This window comes from Lathyrus oleraceus, chromosome 7 (assembly GCF_024323335.1).
Source record: "Lathyrus oleraceus cultivar Zhongwan6 chromosome 7, CAAS_Psat_ZW6_1.0, whole genome shotgun sequence".
NCBI lineage: Eukaryota > Viridiplantae > Streptophyta > Magnoliopsida > Fabales > Fabaceae > Lathyrus > Lathyrus oleraceus.
The window spans coordinates 304,550,162-304,563,237 of NC_066585.1; the positions used below are offsets into that span (position 1 = coordinate 304,550,162).

Here is a 13,076-nt window from a genome sequence, read left to right on the forward strand (position 1 = left end):
ATGATATTCCCCCGTTACCAACCTCTAAAGACATCCTCACTCCTACTCCAAATCCCGCTAACACCAACCCAACAACATCATCCTCCCCATCCTCTAACCCTGAACCAGAAACTTCCTTCCCCACATTAGGAGAAGCAATAGCTTTATTTGCAGAATCCTCAGTGGAAAAGATCAATCTCTGTCTATCAACTCTGGCGTCAGTGATGATCCCTCTACAGTGATGATCCACTCGAACAAAGTGATCAGATGGATGACCTCTAGAGCCTTCAAACTGAAAGGCCTCTCTGAACAAGTCCGCAACGACTTTATTAGAGATGTTAGAGTAAGGCTACATGCTCGCTTGGTCAGAGAGGCTGAGGAAAAGGCCACGAAGGAAGCAGAAGAGAAAGCTCACTTGAAAGAAGAGCAACGAATCAGAGAAGTTGAGAAGAAGGCTACTACTAAAGCTGTTATTGCTGAGGCTGAGGCAAAAGTAGAAGCCGAAGCTGAAGAGGTAGCACACATTGCTGCAGAGGAAGCTGCAAAGACCAGTGCTGATGCTCTGACTCGGGGGGAGAAATCTAACTCTGGTTTCGCCCCTCTGGTCTTGAAAACTCTAGAGGAGCTTCAAAAAGAACAACAAGTTGTGAGAGCAAGGTTGGATCACCAGGGCTCCGTCAACAACAACATTTAGAACCTGCTGACTCAACTGCTACAAAGGATGCCTCCGCCTCCAAACCCTTAGCACTTAGGCTCTTTGATTTTTGTTGTTTTCTTTTGATGTTTTCTTTTGCTTTTTGATATATGCTTTCATTGTTGCCTATCTGTACCAGTTTTTCTCTTATATGAATATCTGTTTCTTGTCGTACTTTATATGTCTTTTTGAGTCTAACAAAAGGGGGAGAACTAAAACAGCTTTGATGAAAATACATATCTAAACCTCTTAATACACTGCAAAGATTAATATCTTAATGAGTTATAAGAACTAAAGTTATGCAGGATAACAGCTAAGGTACAAACCCAACTACCACACAAGGAAGGTCTGGCAACAACTTATGATAAATCTGATGATTTAACTCAGGGGGAGTCCCATGTTCTTATCTGATTTTGAGATACTATTCATTGTTTCATCATCACTCTGACTTGTTTTGTCATCATCAAAAAGGGTGAGATTGTAAGAAAAAATTTAGTTCTACAATGTATCTCTAAGATTTTGATGATAACAAAGGATGAAACAAAAATGGTATCCTAACGAAATATTTCTAAGTATGCAGGACTCTAATCAAAACAATCAGATAGACATTCATCAGATACAAAATCAAGCTCTGAGATACCACTTGGAAGATACGCAAACAGAAGCTCTGACTCTGATCAAACGTAGGCGCAAGCTAAACTAAAGAAGTTAGACACTCTGAAGTGGAAGAATGACTCTAGAATCTGAAGACGTACGCTCTGATGAAATCAAGTAAAGAGAAACTCTAAAGACAGTCAGCAACAAACATCTTCTGAAGCCGCAACCGCTTAATAAAGGCTCTGACATTAGGATCCTCTGATTCAGAAAGCTTAACCTTGAAGAAATTTGCTTATGGAAAGAAGCTATTTTAGGAAGGAGGTTATGGAGCTCCAAATATTACTTTGGAAAGAACATGAAGATTAATGACATTAATCATCTATAATTGCCCAATATTATGACATTAACATCACTCAACAGTCTACTCACTACTCCTATATAAAGGATGGAACGCCACCCAAAGAAAACACCTGAAACACACGAGAATATAATACTTCCACTATTCATCAGTCATTCTCTCACTAGTTTCTGCTCTAACATGGAAGTATTTCTTGCTCTTACCTTGTCTAATTTCTGCTTATGTTAGAAGCACTATTCATTACTATAATCATACTATATTGCTAAGAAGTTTCCTTAAGTGACTTGTGAAGTCTGTAAACTTGAGAGGGCTAAGGGATCTCTATTCTCTTAGACGATTGTTTGTGTAATCTTTTAAGATTAGTGGATTAAGTTCTTTTTGAAGGAGAAATCACGTTGGCCGGGTGGTCTGGAGTAGCTTTGAATTTCAAGCGAACCAGTATAAAATTCTGTGTTGATTTCTTTTGTCTCTGCGTGTGTATTATTTCTAAAAAAAATTATTCTCCCAAAACAATTCAAACCCCCTTTCTTGTTTTTCTCTACCTTCAAACATGAAAGTTGTTTGTAATGTCATAAAGAGTAACGTTTCTCTTGGAATCATTTTCATATGACAAAAATTATAGGAGATAGGGTCTAGGGAACCCCATATTTGACTAGTTGACTTTCTCTTGTTAACCTCTTTGAACCAACTTGCAAACATGAATTTCTTTTAATCTTTGGGGCTCATGGAGGATCATATATGAATAAGATGAAGTATAATTAAGTATCCCTTGAAATATTTTGACCAATTATTGAAGAAACTTGCTGAGGAAGTCACACAAGATACCCAGATGAATTAGGGCTTCCAAGGCAAACAAGCTTCAAACTCTTGATGAATTCTTGATCAAATTGACAAATAAAGTACATGGGAATCCATATATGATGTTTAGAACCACAGTGAACCTTTCCTGGATTGATATCTTGCATTAAGGGTCGCAAGCCCTAGATATGAGCTTAATGATGCATAGATGGACACACATACTACCTATAAAAGAAACAAAGTTATACTAGACATATTTTTGGCATATTGGTTAGTAAACAAATAAAAATAAAGTATGGTACAATCAAATGTGCTTGGTGATTTATCCCATTGCAAACCCAATTAAGGAGGGGTAAGGAGGATACCAAGGTGTGATCCAAAAGCCAATGCAAATGATGAGATAACATGAGGGATCTTAGGGTCAAAATTGGGGTCTTACACACAACAACACATCCTTGGGGATCTCCGGAACAAACTTGACAAGAAGCATGGTCATGCTCATAATATATCAATTCACATAAAGTAGCATGTGTAGCACCTCAAATTTGCACCTCCCATTTTGTACATTCATTTCATATTAGGTCATTAACATAACATGGTCCACTGCATAACATTGCATTGTCCATTTGCCCAAGTGCAAGTTCAACTGACAAATTAGGTCAAACTGGTCAGGAGATCAAGTCAAGCAAGCAAGCATGTGTAATGTTCATTGAGACAAAGCCCTAGGGTTGATTTATCAAGTTCATATGATTATGTGATCATTGTGGAGTGGTTTGGCCAAGATTGGATGCTCAGAAGTCATCAGTCAAGCTGAATTTCAGCTGAAACACTAAAAAGTCAATTGTGGTCAACTGTGCCTGATTTTATGGATTGGAAAGTGTGAGATGGTTTGAAAGGCCTCATTCATGTTCATATAAGTCTCATTTGACATATCAAAGACCAAGGTTGAAGAATTGGAGGTCAGACAAAAAGTTTCCAAAAATAGCAGGTGACCTGTAATTTCAACTGCCCAAAATGGAAAGTTTTCTCCTCAAAATTAATTCATCATACAAGCTTCAAATGGAATTTTGTCCAACATGAAAGTTGAAGATCTTGTTCTCCCATTTCCAAAAAGTCCAAGAACACTCATTTCTCATGTGTGGTTGGCAAGTTATGATCAAATCATTTTCAGAAAATGGTGAACTTCAAAAGGCCATAACTCAGGAACCATTTGGCCAAATTGGGTGATTCTTTTTTGAGCAAGTCACATTTGACATGTACTATCATATTGAATCATTACATTTCATCAAAAATCAACACATAAAAAGGTCATTTTTCAAGTGAACCATTTAAAAATTGGTGGGAAAAATAGTGATTTTCAAAAATACATGTCATTGCACTTGAAACCTTTTCCAACACATCATAAACATCAAATATGACTTGCTCCAACTGGTTTTGTACTGGTGCATTGGCTACAATTGAAAAGGGCATTTTGGCCACTTTGCTTAACATGTGCATTACACTAATCACTTCCAATTTGCCTAAACTTGATTAACATTTGGATTAACATGTGGTATAAAGGCACAATCATAACAGAAACTCCTAATCACATTTCATTTTCTCAGATCCAAACTCCAAAATCTCACAAATTCTCTCAATTTCTCACAATTTGCACACACACACCTTTTTCACTCATTCATCAAATTTCTTCACTCTTTGTGCTGTATCTTGCTTCGATCTTCATCTGCAGGTGATTTAGAAGATCTGTTTGAAGCAAGAATTGGAAGAACTGTGCAAATCCGCAACTGTTGCAACCTCGAGCTTCAATGGCAATTCGCGATTTCTCCATCTCCAAGACTTGCTGAGCTGAGCAATCACCTCCATTCATCTTCTACAACATCATACACGATCTGTTTTGCACAATTGGGACTTAAAGAGCTCGATTCCACAGCTGCATCATCAAGAAGGTAAGATCTCGATTCCTTCGATTCTCAAAATCAACATGTGGCATAGGTAGATCCTTTGACATAGAGTAGAATGAAGCTTGAATCGCGCATTTTCGTTGGATATCCATGGAGAAATCTTGAATTGAATTTTTGATGTGGAACCTATTCTTGCTCGATCTGTTTAGTACATTAGGAATTAGGAAAAATCATGTGGATATTATGATTGTGCTTGCTTAGACGAGTGTAACGGTGTATGATTTGTTCGTTTTGGTTGAAAAATGTTCATGTTGATTTTCTGGACTGATGAATGCTATGAATGTTCAAGAACGCTCAAGAACGCGTGTTTGATCTTGTTTCCTCGCCTTTCCATTCAAAAATGTGTTTACCGCCGCTTCTAACCAATCATATCGCGCCACTCCATTAATTGAAACTCAGCGTTTTGGCTCTGGCTTTCAGTATTTACAAAACTGCCACTCGTACTCATTAATTCATTTGATTAGTTTAAATAAAAATTTCATTTCATCACATAACTTCAAAAAATCATCATGAATTCATTTTTAGTCCAATTTGAGTGGGAATTTTTGCATTGATCTCCAAATTTTCTCTAGTTTTTTTTAGGTATGATAATCAATGTTGTGCCTGGCTGATTTTTTATTTTGCCTAAAGACTTTGGACATGTATGCTTTTGATGTATGTTTTGCCATTTTAATCATGAAATCTTGATGCCTTAGCCAAAATGCATGAAATTTTATAGGCATGTTCTTGACTCGTTTCTGGTGATTTTGATGTATAGTTTGCTAATTTTGAGTTCCTGGTTAGAGAGATATGATGTGCTCAAGTTGAGTGTTACAATTTGTGTCACACTATGTTATGCCATGTTCATGAATTTTGTTTCCATGCTTAGTGAATGCCATTTGCTCTCAATTTTTGCATGTGATTACATCTAAATGTCTAGTTTTGAGCTTGATTTTTTCTGGAATTTGTTGAGCCATTTCCTATTTGATTGGGATTTTTGTTTTCTGTTTAGTCATTTTAGGGTTTTTCTTGAGTGATCATCTTACATAGTTTGTAAAATTCTCATTTCTTATCATATGAAGATGAAATTTGGTGGAGTGATTCCTAACATGTTCAAGTTCACTTTGGCTTTGGTCCCATTCATTTCTCATTTGTTTTCACTGTTTTACATTTGCTTGAAGTTGACACATGCTTTGTGACCTAGTTTGGATTGATTTTTGCATGTCCTGACTTGTTGAATTTAATTTCCCTACTTCCTCTTGTCCAAATAGCATGAAATTTTATATGAAGCTCATTGAATGTGTTCTGTTTAGACTTGAATTTTTGTGGAATTTATTGAGCTGTTTTGGTATTTGTTTGATTGTGATCATTCTGTTTTCTCATATGTGGTTCACACTTGCCTAGTTTGACTTAAATTGTGCATGAAATGAATTTGGTGCATAGTTTTGATGTGAGGCCAATTGGATTCTCTTCTTAATTAATTTATCTTGGTTTTGATCATTTTTAACTTGCTGTTTTGGGTTTTTCATCTCCTTTTGGCCCTAGTCTTGGACTAGTGGTTTGTGATCTCACTTTTTAGTTGTGTTTCAGGTTAATAGCACAAATGGCCTTTGCTTGATGGTGTGCTTCCATTGGACTTGATTTGTGACTTGTGTATAGCTAATTTTGACTTTGTTTTGCAGGGATTGATACTTGAGTTTGAGCCTTAATGGCTTGCACCTTTGTGCATTGGCTTGTATTTGTCTGTGTATAGTTAACTGTGAACCATTTGATGTTTAGTTCTGTGATTGGTATACTGATTGTATTTGATTGATTTCAGGTACATTAGTTTCTAATATTGCTTTGCTTTGCTTGATAAGAAATTGGCATTGAGGTATAACATTCTTGTCTCCATGTAGTCTGGAAGACCTGGCCTGTTACTTGGCCAGGCACCTGTCTGAAGTCCTCCTTAAGAGGCGATGTTTGTGTTTGTTTACTTTTGTCCCCAAGCAGGTAAAGACCTCTATGAGGCAATTGGCGGATAGAAGAGATATGCAATCTATCTCCCGCTATTCTATTGAGTCGTCCCTCTGCTCACACCACTGTGTTAACGTATTGAGGACAGTAACCCAAGATCTTGTACAATTGTACAGTTGAGTCCACGTCTTGAGTGTAGAAGGGTTCCCACATTCTGAACCCACGCTCCATTGTCTGAAATTCTCCCTGGCCAGGGATAAGAGCTGTGAAGTCTCATCTTCACTCACCTTTCATCTGCTTCACCTTGGCTCTCAATATCAAGGTTAAGAGCTACCTTTACCCCTGTACAGATGACTTGCTCTTGCAGTCTTACCCTTTGATTGAGCCCCACTTGTGTGTATATAGTGTGTGCTACTTGTGATTGCTTGGCTTGATGTTTGTTTGTGCTGATCAAGATAGGCTTGCTTCCTGAGCAAGTTAGCTAGAAACCTTGACTTAGGAATGATTTTTGCATGATAACATCTAGGCTCGAGTTAGTCTCCCTAGTTGTGTCTCCCTCTGTTGTCTGGTTAGGCTAGTCCTGTATCCCTCCGTAGGGGAACTACGTCGCCCTGATCCTCATACCAGATGAGGTACGTAGGCAGGAGATGAGCAGATCTCTCCGGGCGCCTGTGTCTTTGTTTTGTGTTGTTGTGTGCTTGGAAGCTGATGTAAGTCCATCGAGTGGCCTTCGGGTTCTAGTGTGGGTTTGTTGGTTCGGATGCTGATGTAAGTCCAGTGATTGGCATTCGGGCTCCACGTTTGCCTTCTTGTGTTCGTTTGGTTCGGAAGCCGATGTAAGTCCAGCGATTGGCGTTCGGGTTCCATGTTTGCCTCTTTGTGCATGTGTTTTGTTTCGGCGTGCGTGAGCCGAACTACGGCAGCTCTGATTCTCGTTCCAGACGAGATACGTAGGCATAGGACGCGATGTCCTAGCGAGCCCTCTCCTCTTTTCCCCCACCTGTGTTGTTTTCAGTGTGTGTGTGTGGTGTTTGTTTTAGCAACCTTTTCTTTTCTTTAGAGCGTGGATCCCGTCGAGTACGACGGATGCGTAGGGGTGCTAATACCTTCCCTTCGCATAACCGACTCCCGATCCCTTTCTCTTTGGTCGCGAGACCATGCTTTTCCCAGGTTTACTCTGAGCGTTTCCTTTCCCTCTTTTGGGATAAATAACGCACGGTGGCGGCTCTGTTGTTCTTGTTTTCCCGCCGGTTTTTCGCGTAATGCGACAGCTGGCGACTCTGCTGGGGACACAAAGATGTTGACCTGTGCTGGTCCATCTTCCCTAAGCGAGTCTCTGCTAGCACTCTCTAGGTTAGGGTTTTGGTTGCTATTTGCTGTTATTTATTGTATGCATGATTATTATGTTGTATATATGTGCATATCTGTTTGCATGCATCATACTGTCATTGAACTGTCTTCTGTGCAGGTGGTTCCTTTGTTTGGGGGTGGGTGTTCTGAGTGGGGCTAAAACCCAGGCCCGAGTATACACCTAGGATTAGTGTGGTCTCACGTTCCTCACATGTTGGTTGGGCATGTTGTTGCGACGTGACATACCACAAGCCGGACGAGGTTCATCTGAGAGTGCTCTTCCTCAGTGGGGTTTTCCACTTTGGTTGGGTTGCCTCTTTTGGACTATTGACTTCGGTGACCGATCATTTCCCGGATCTTTGGTTTAGACGATCTCAGGAGAGCTACAATGGCACACCCGAAAGGGCAAACCCATTGAGTATCTCTACCCGATTGTCGAGACTATTATCCGCCTTAGGATGACCTGATTAGAATTTACCTGTGAGGGGAGGGTTGATTCTTACAGATGCATGTTCTGATTGTGACTTTGTTGGTGACTATTGGTTGATCAGAGTCCTATTTATAAGTCGGATTTATGGATCTTTATTGTGAGACGCCGGAGGTTTGATCCTGGTTTTGATCGGAGGGTTCCGTTTATTTCGGATCCCTGGGCTGAATTTGAGGATGCTCAGATGTGGATATGGTTCAGTTGACTTGGGTTCAGATGACTTTGGGTTTCAGATGAAGTTGTAATACCAGAGTTCAAGCCGAAGCTTCGATCCTGTGCCGTGTGATACTCAGCTGACCAGTCTTGGCTCCCCCATTTGCATCATAGCATGTTTATTTTCAAAAAAAATATGTATAATAATGCATGAAAAAAGTTAACCTGCATACACATCACGCACATCATACACACATCATCTTGCATAACAGGTGTTCTTGTTCCCGACTTCTCACTCCGGTTCCTGTGTCAGGCAGGATAGCTGATCAGAGACCGCACCGGTATTCTACCAGACTCAATCAACAGCGAAGTATGGATCAGGTTCAGAACGAGTTGGCTGAGATGAGGGCGAACATGGCCCAGTTCATGACTATGATGCAAGGGGTTGCTCAGGGTCAGGAGGAGCTCCGAGCTTTGGTTCAGAGACAAGAGACGGTTATTCAGGCGTCCAACCGTGGTTCACCTGCTGGTATTCCTGTACCTGAGAATATCAATGTTGTTGCTGCTCCCGTCCATGATTACGCCGTCGGGGATGAACTCAGGGGTATAAGGATCAATGGACAGCCTCTTGCTGCAGAGGTCAATGCTAGAGCTACCCGAGCTCCTGTTCGTCATCCAGCTCCTATTGTCGACAGACAAGAGGACATGTTCACAATGCTGAGTGAAGAGGATGAGGATGTTGTCAGAGTTGAGGATAGGGATCGCAAGGTCGATGCCCTGGCTGAGAAGATCCGTGCGATGGAATGCCAAAACTCCCTCGGATTTGATGTTACAAATATGGGGCTGGTAGAGGGTTTGAGGATCCCGTACAAATTCAAAGCACCCTCATTTGAACGGTACAACGGTACCTCTTGTCCTCGCACCCATGTGCAGGCTTACTTCAGGAAGATCTCCGCATATACTGACGACGAAAAGATGTGGACGTACTTTTTCCAAGATAGTCTATCCGGGGCATCCTTGGACTGGTACATGGACCTGAAAAAAGAATCAGTCAGAAGCTGGAAAGATCTGGGTGAAGCCTTTCTGAGGCAATACAAGCACAACATGGACATGGCGCCGAGCCGAACCCAATTGCAGAGTTTGTGTCAGAAATCCAAGGAAAGCTTCAAAGAGTACGCCCAGAGGTGGCGTGAGCTAGCCGCTAGAGTGCAACCTCCTATGCTGGAGAGAGAGCTGACTGACATGTTCATTGGAACCTTGCAAGGTGTGTTCATGGACCGCATGGGAAGTTGCCCGTTCAGTAGCTTTTCTGATGTTGTTGTCTGTGGGGAAAGGACTGAGAGCCTTATCAAAGCGGGAAAGATACAAGATCCTGGCTCTTCAAGTTCTTCGAATTCTAAGAAGCCATTCTCTGGGGCACCCAGAAGAGGAGAGGGTGAAACAAATGCTGTGCACCGTCGAAGGAGTGCGAACAGAGGACCATATCGTCAGGTCGCTGCTGTGACTATCCCAGCAACTCAAACTCCACAGCAACAGAGAAGACCAACTCAGCAGTATCAACATCAGCAACATCGTCCGCAACAGCAGGCCTACCAGCCTCCCAATGATAATCAAGCCAATACGGGTAATGAGAGGAAGAGGATCATTTTTGACCCGATCCCTATGTCATACTCAGAGTTGTATCCCTCTTTGATAGAGCGGAACTTGATTACTCCCAGAGACCCGCCGGCCGTACCCGTCAACCCTCGGTGGTGGTATAGGCCTGAGCAGCAATGTGTGTATCATTCGGGTGCTCCTGGTCATGATGTGGATAGTTGCTTTCAGTTGAAGATGAAGGTTCAAGACCTCGTGAGGTCAGGTATTCTGAACTTTGAAGACTTGGGTCCCCGTGTTAATCAAGCTTGAAGATAACAAGTCCTGGGCCGGCACCGACTTTTCAACAAAGAGAGCTGTTCAAAAGCAAAAGCTGTTGATGCAAAGGATTCTGACATTTGTCATCCCTGGTGGGATCTATCACAATTGGGTCACTGGGGACTTTCCTACAGTTGTTCATAAGTCAGAGTAATAATCACTTTGTTTAAAAACCCTTCTCCCATGCCAAAAGGAGAAGTGATGACATTGTTGGCAGCATTTTGTGCAATGATATTTTCATTCAAATAAAAGCATGTTAAAACATTTGTTTTTCCATTTGTTTTCCCTTTTCGCTTTTTGCATGAAATTGGTGATCACAAAAAACCCTAAAAACAAGAATAAAAGCAATCTTTTCATCTGCATAACGATTGTCTTGTTTGATTTCCAAAAAGCTTTTCATATCAAATCATTATGCAGGTTGATTCGCAAACCCATTGAACACAATGATCGGACGTCATCTCCCAATTTTGAATTCCCTGTATTCGAAGCAGAAGAAGATGATGTTGAAGGGATTCCTGACGAGATTTCCCGACTTCTTGAGCAAGAAAAGAAGATCACTCAGCTGCATCTCGAGAATCAGTAGAACAGCCAACTGGGGCATATATACAAAAAAAGAGGAGGGTGCAAAACAAAACAAAAAAAAATCAAAAGAAATCAGAAGAAAGAGAAAAAGAAAGAAATAAAAGCACCCTCAAAGTCCCAAGTTGACTGACGCTGAATTCGACCAAAAAGAAGAGATCAACTGCCATATGTCATGGTCAGTTACATCAGCAGAGAGTAATGAAAGCGTTCGACAAGAAGGTCAAGTCTCGAGTTCTGAGAAGATGACATTGTGCTCAAGAAAGTCTTGTCTTTCGCGCCCGATTCCAGGGGCAAGTGAACCCCAAACTATGAATGTCCATATGTTGTCAAGAGAGCCTTTTCAGGCGGTGCTTGGACACTTACAACAATGGATGAAGAAGTTCACTCGTCCTGTGAATTCTGATGCAGTCAAGAAATACTCCGCCTAAAATAAAAAAAAAAGCAAAACAGCTCGCTAAGTCGAACACCCCAAAGGGCGACTTAGGCAAAAAGGAGCGTCTCGGTGGATCGAAAACCCGAAAGGGCGATCCAGGCAAAAGTTAGAGACATTGAAAAAAGAGTCTGCATCCCGCTAGATTGAGCACCTCACACTGGGGCAATCTAGGCAAAAATTAGGGATTTGGCAAGTAACTGCATCATGACAAGACTGTGCTCTATATCTGTCATCCGTCAGGAATTCTCGATTCGTCGTCGACTGAAGCTCTGAATACATCGAAAATTCGGAATGGTAGAGGAAAGGTCATTATGTTCAATGTAGCCCTCTCCAATATATATCACCGATTTCAAACTTGTACAGATCTATGGAGTCTCGCCATTTGCAGACTACCATTCCATCACATCAATTTGAGCTTTTATCCAATTATTTGCACTCTTATTTGTTTCAACTCAACAAATGTTTTGCATGTTTTAATTGATAAAGTATCATTGTTTTCAAAATAAACAAATTTTTCACAAAAATTGTTCTTAAACAAAGTGAACATTCACAATGATGGAAGGATACTTAGGAGATCCGCAGTGCTCTCCCAAGGGTGGTATGATTACCAACAGGTAAGACATTTGTTCGTATCTCGAGCATAGCTGTATCTTTTTCCTGTAGAACCTCCTGTGGTTCCTCCTCAGCAAGGTTGCTCGGTGTAGTGGTGGTTGAAGTTGTTCATTTTCATGTGCCCGTCAGTGCAACATTCTTCCTCCAAAGTCCCTGTTAGCCCTATTGTGGGGCATCTCCAGTAGAGTGCTGTTTGAGCCCTATTGTGGGGCATCCCCAGTAAGGTTGCTGTTAAAATACTGTTGTGGGGCAGTTCCCCTAACAGAGTGTTTACTGAAGACTTTAGCTTTCATCTCTCCAGCAGAGCAGTCTTCTCTTCTCCCCGGCATGGGTGCTTTTCTGTGAAGATTCAGTATTTGGTGGATTGACATCCCAGTACTCCGTCATTTTCTCGGATTGATCCTCAACAGAGTTGCTGGCATGATGAACTTTATCAATACCTATCTATCCTCACCAGAGATCTGGTTGATTCTTGGTATCTCCGTTCTCCAGCATGAGGGAGAAGTCGGTACTCTCCCCGCAGAGTTTTCTTCAAGCAGAGTCTCCCCACAGAGTTGGAGTATCTGATCTTTGGGCTCCTCAGCGGAGTTTTCATCACTTTGCATTTGGCATATAGTAATCATTGCATCCTCAAATTGCGTAGCATTTCCATTCAATATGGAGCATTACGCCATAGAAAAATTCAAACATATGCATTCATGTGTTAACCCAATCAGACCATATCCCCAGCAGAGGCGGATTTTTGCTCGACATCTGTACAGCATGTTGGCTACAGTTGCTCCTGACGGCATTCAGGATTGATATCCCTCACAGAGGTTTATTTCCTCATCCGTTGGCGAAAGGAAAGCCTGGTTCTACCCAGTGGTCTCCTAGCAGATGTGGGTGTGTCCGATCTCTCCATATAGAGTCTACCCCTTAAGTAGAAAGTGTCTACCATTTCCTTCTGCGCTCCCCACTGAGTTAGATCCTCGTGGATGACAGTTGTTTCCGTTCCCTCCTTGCACACGCAATGGGAGGGGTTTCCCTATTGAGTTCTTTCCTCATTAGGATGAGTCTTGATTCAGTATGCCTTTTTGGATCGATCCTAAATTGGCTTCCTATTGACTGTTCTTCCCTGGGGCATAAATGAATAGTTGCTCACTAACCGGCACTCATTCATCTTATCCTCAGCGGAATTTGAGGCTTCTACCTACAAACCGGTAGTTGTAAGTCCTATCTTTGTGGTT

The 13,076-nt window shown here is 41.4% G+C and overlaps 1 protein-coding gene across 1 annotated transcript; it reads left to right on the forward strand.

The window, feature by feature from the left end:
* The first annotated feature begins 250 nt into the window (after positions 1-250).
* On the forward strand, positions 251-673 carry LOC127103557 (eukaryotic translation initiation factor 4 gamma-like). Its single transcript, XM_051040808.1, has one exon. The coding sequence runs from the start codon at positions 251-253 to the stop codon at positions 671-673; it is 423 nt and encodes a 140-aa protein (XP_050896765.1).
* The last annotated feature ends 12,403 nt before the right edge of the window (positions 674-13,076 follow it).

Bases quoted from the DNA above. Each gene is read 5' to 3' on its own strand.
- LOC127103557 (XM_051040808.1), top strand. From the start codon at position 251: ATGACCTCTAGAGCCTTCAAACTGAAAGGCCTCTCTGAACAAGTCCGC.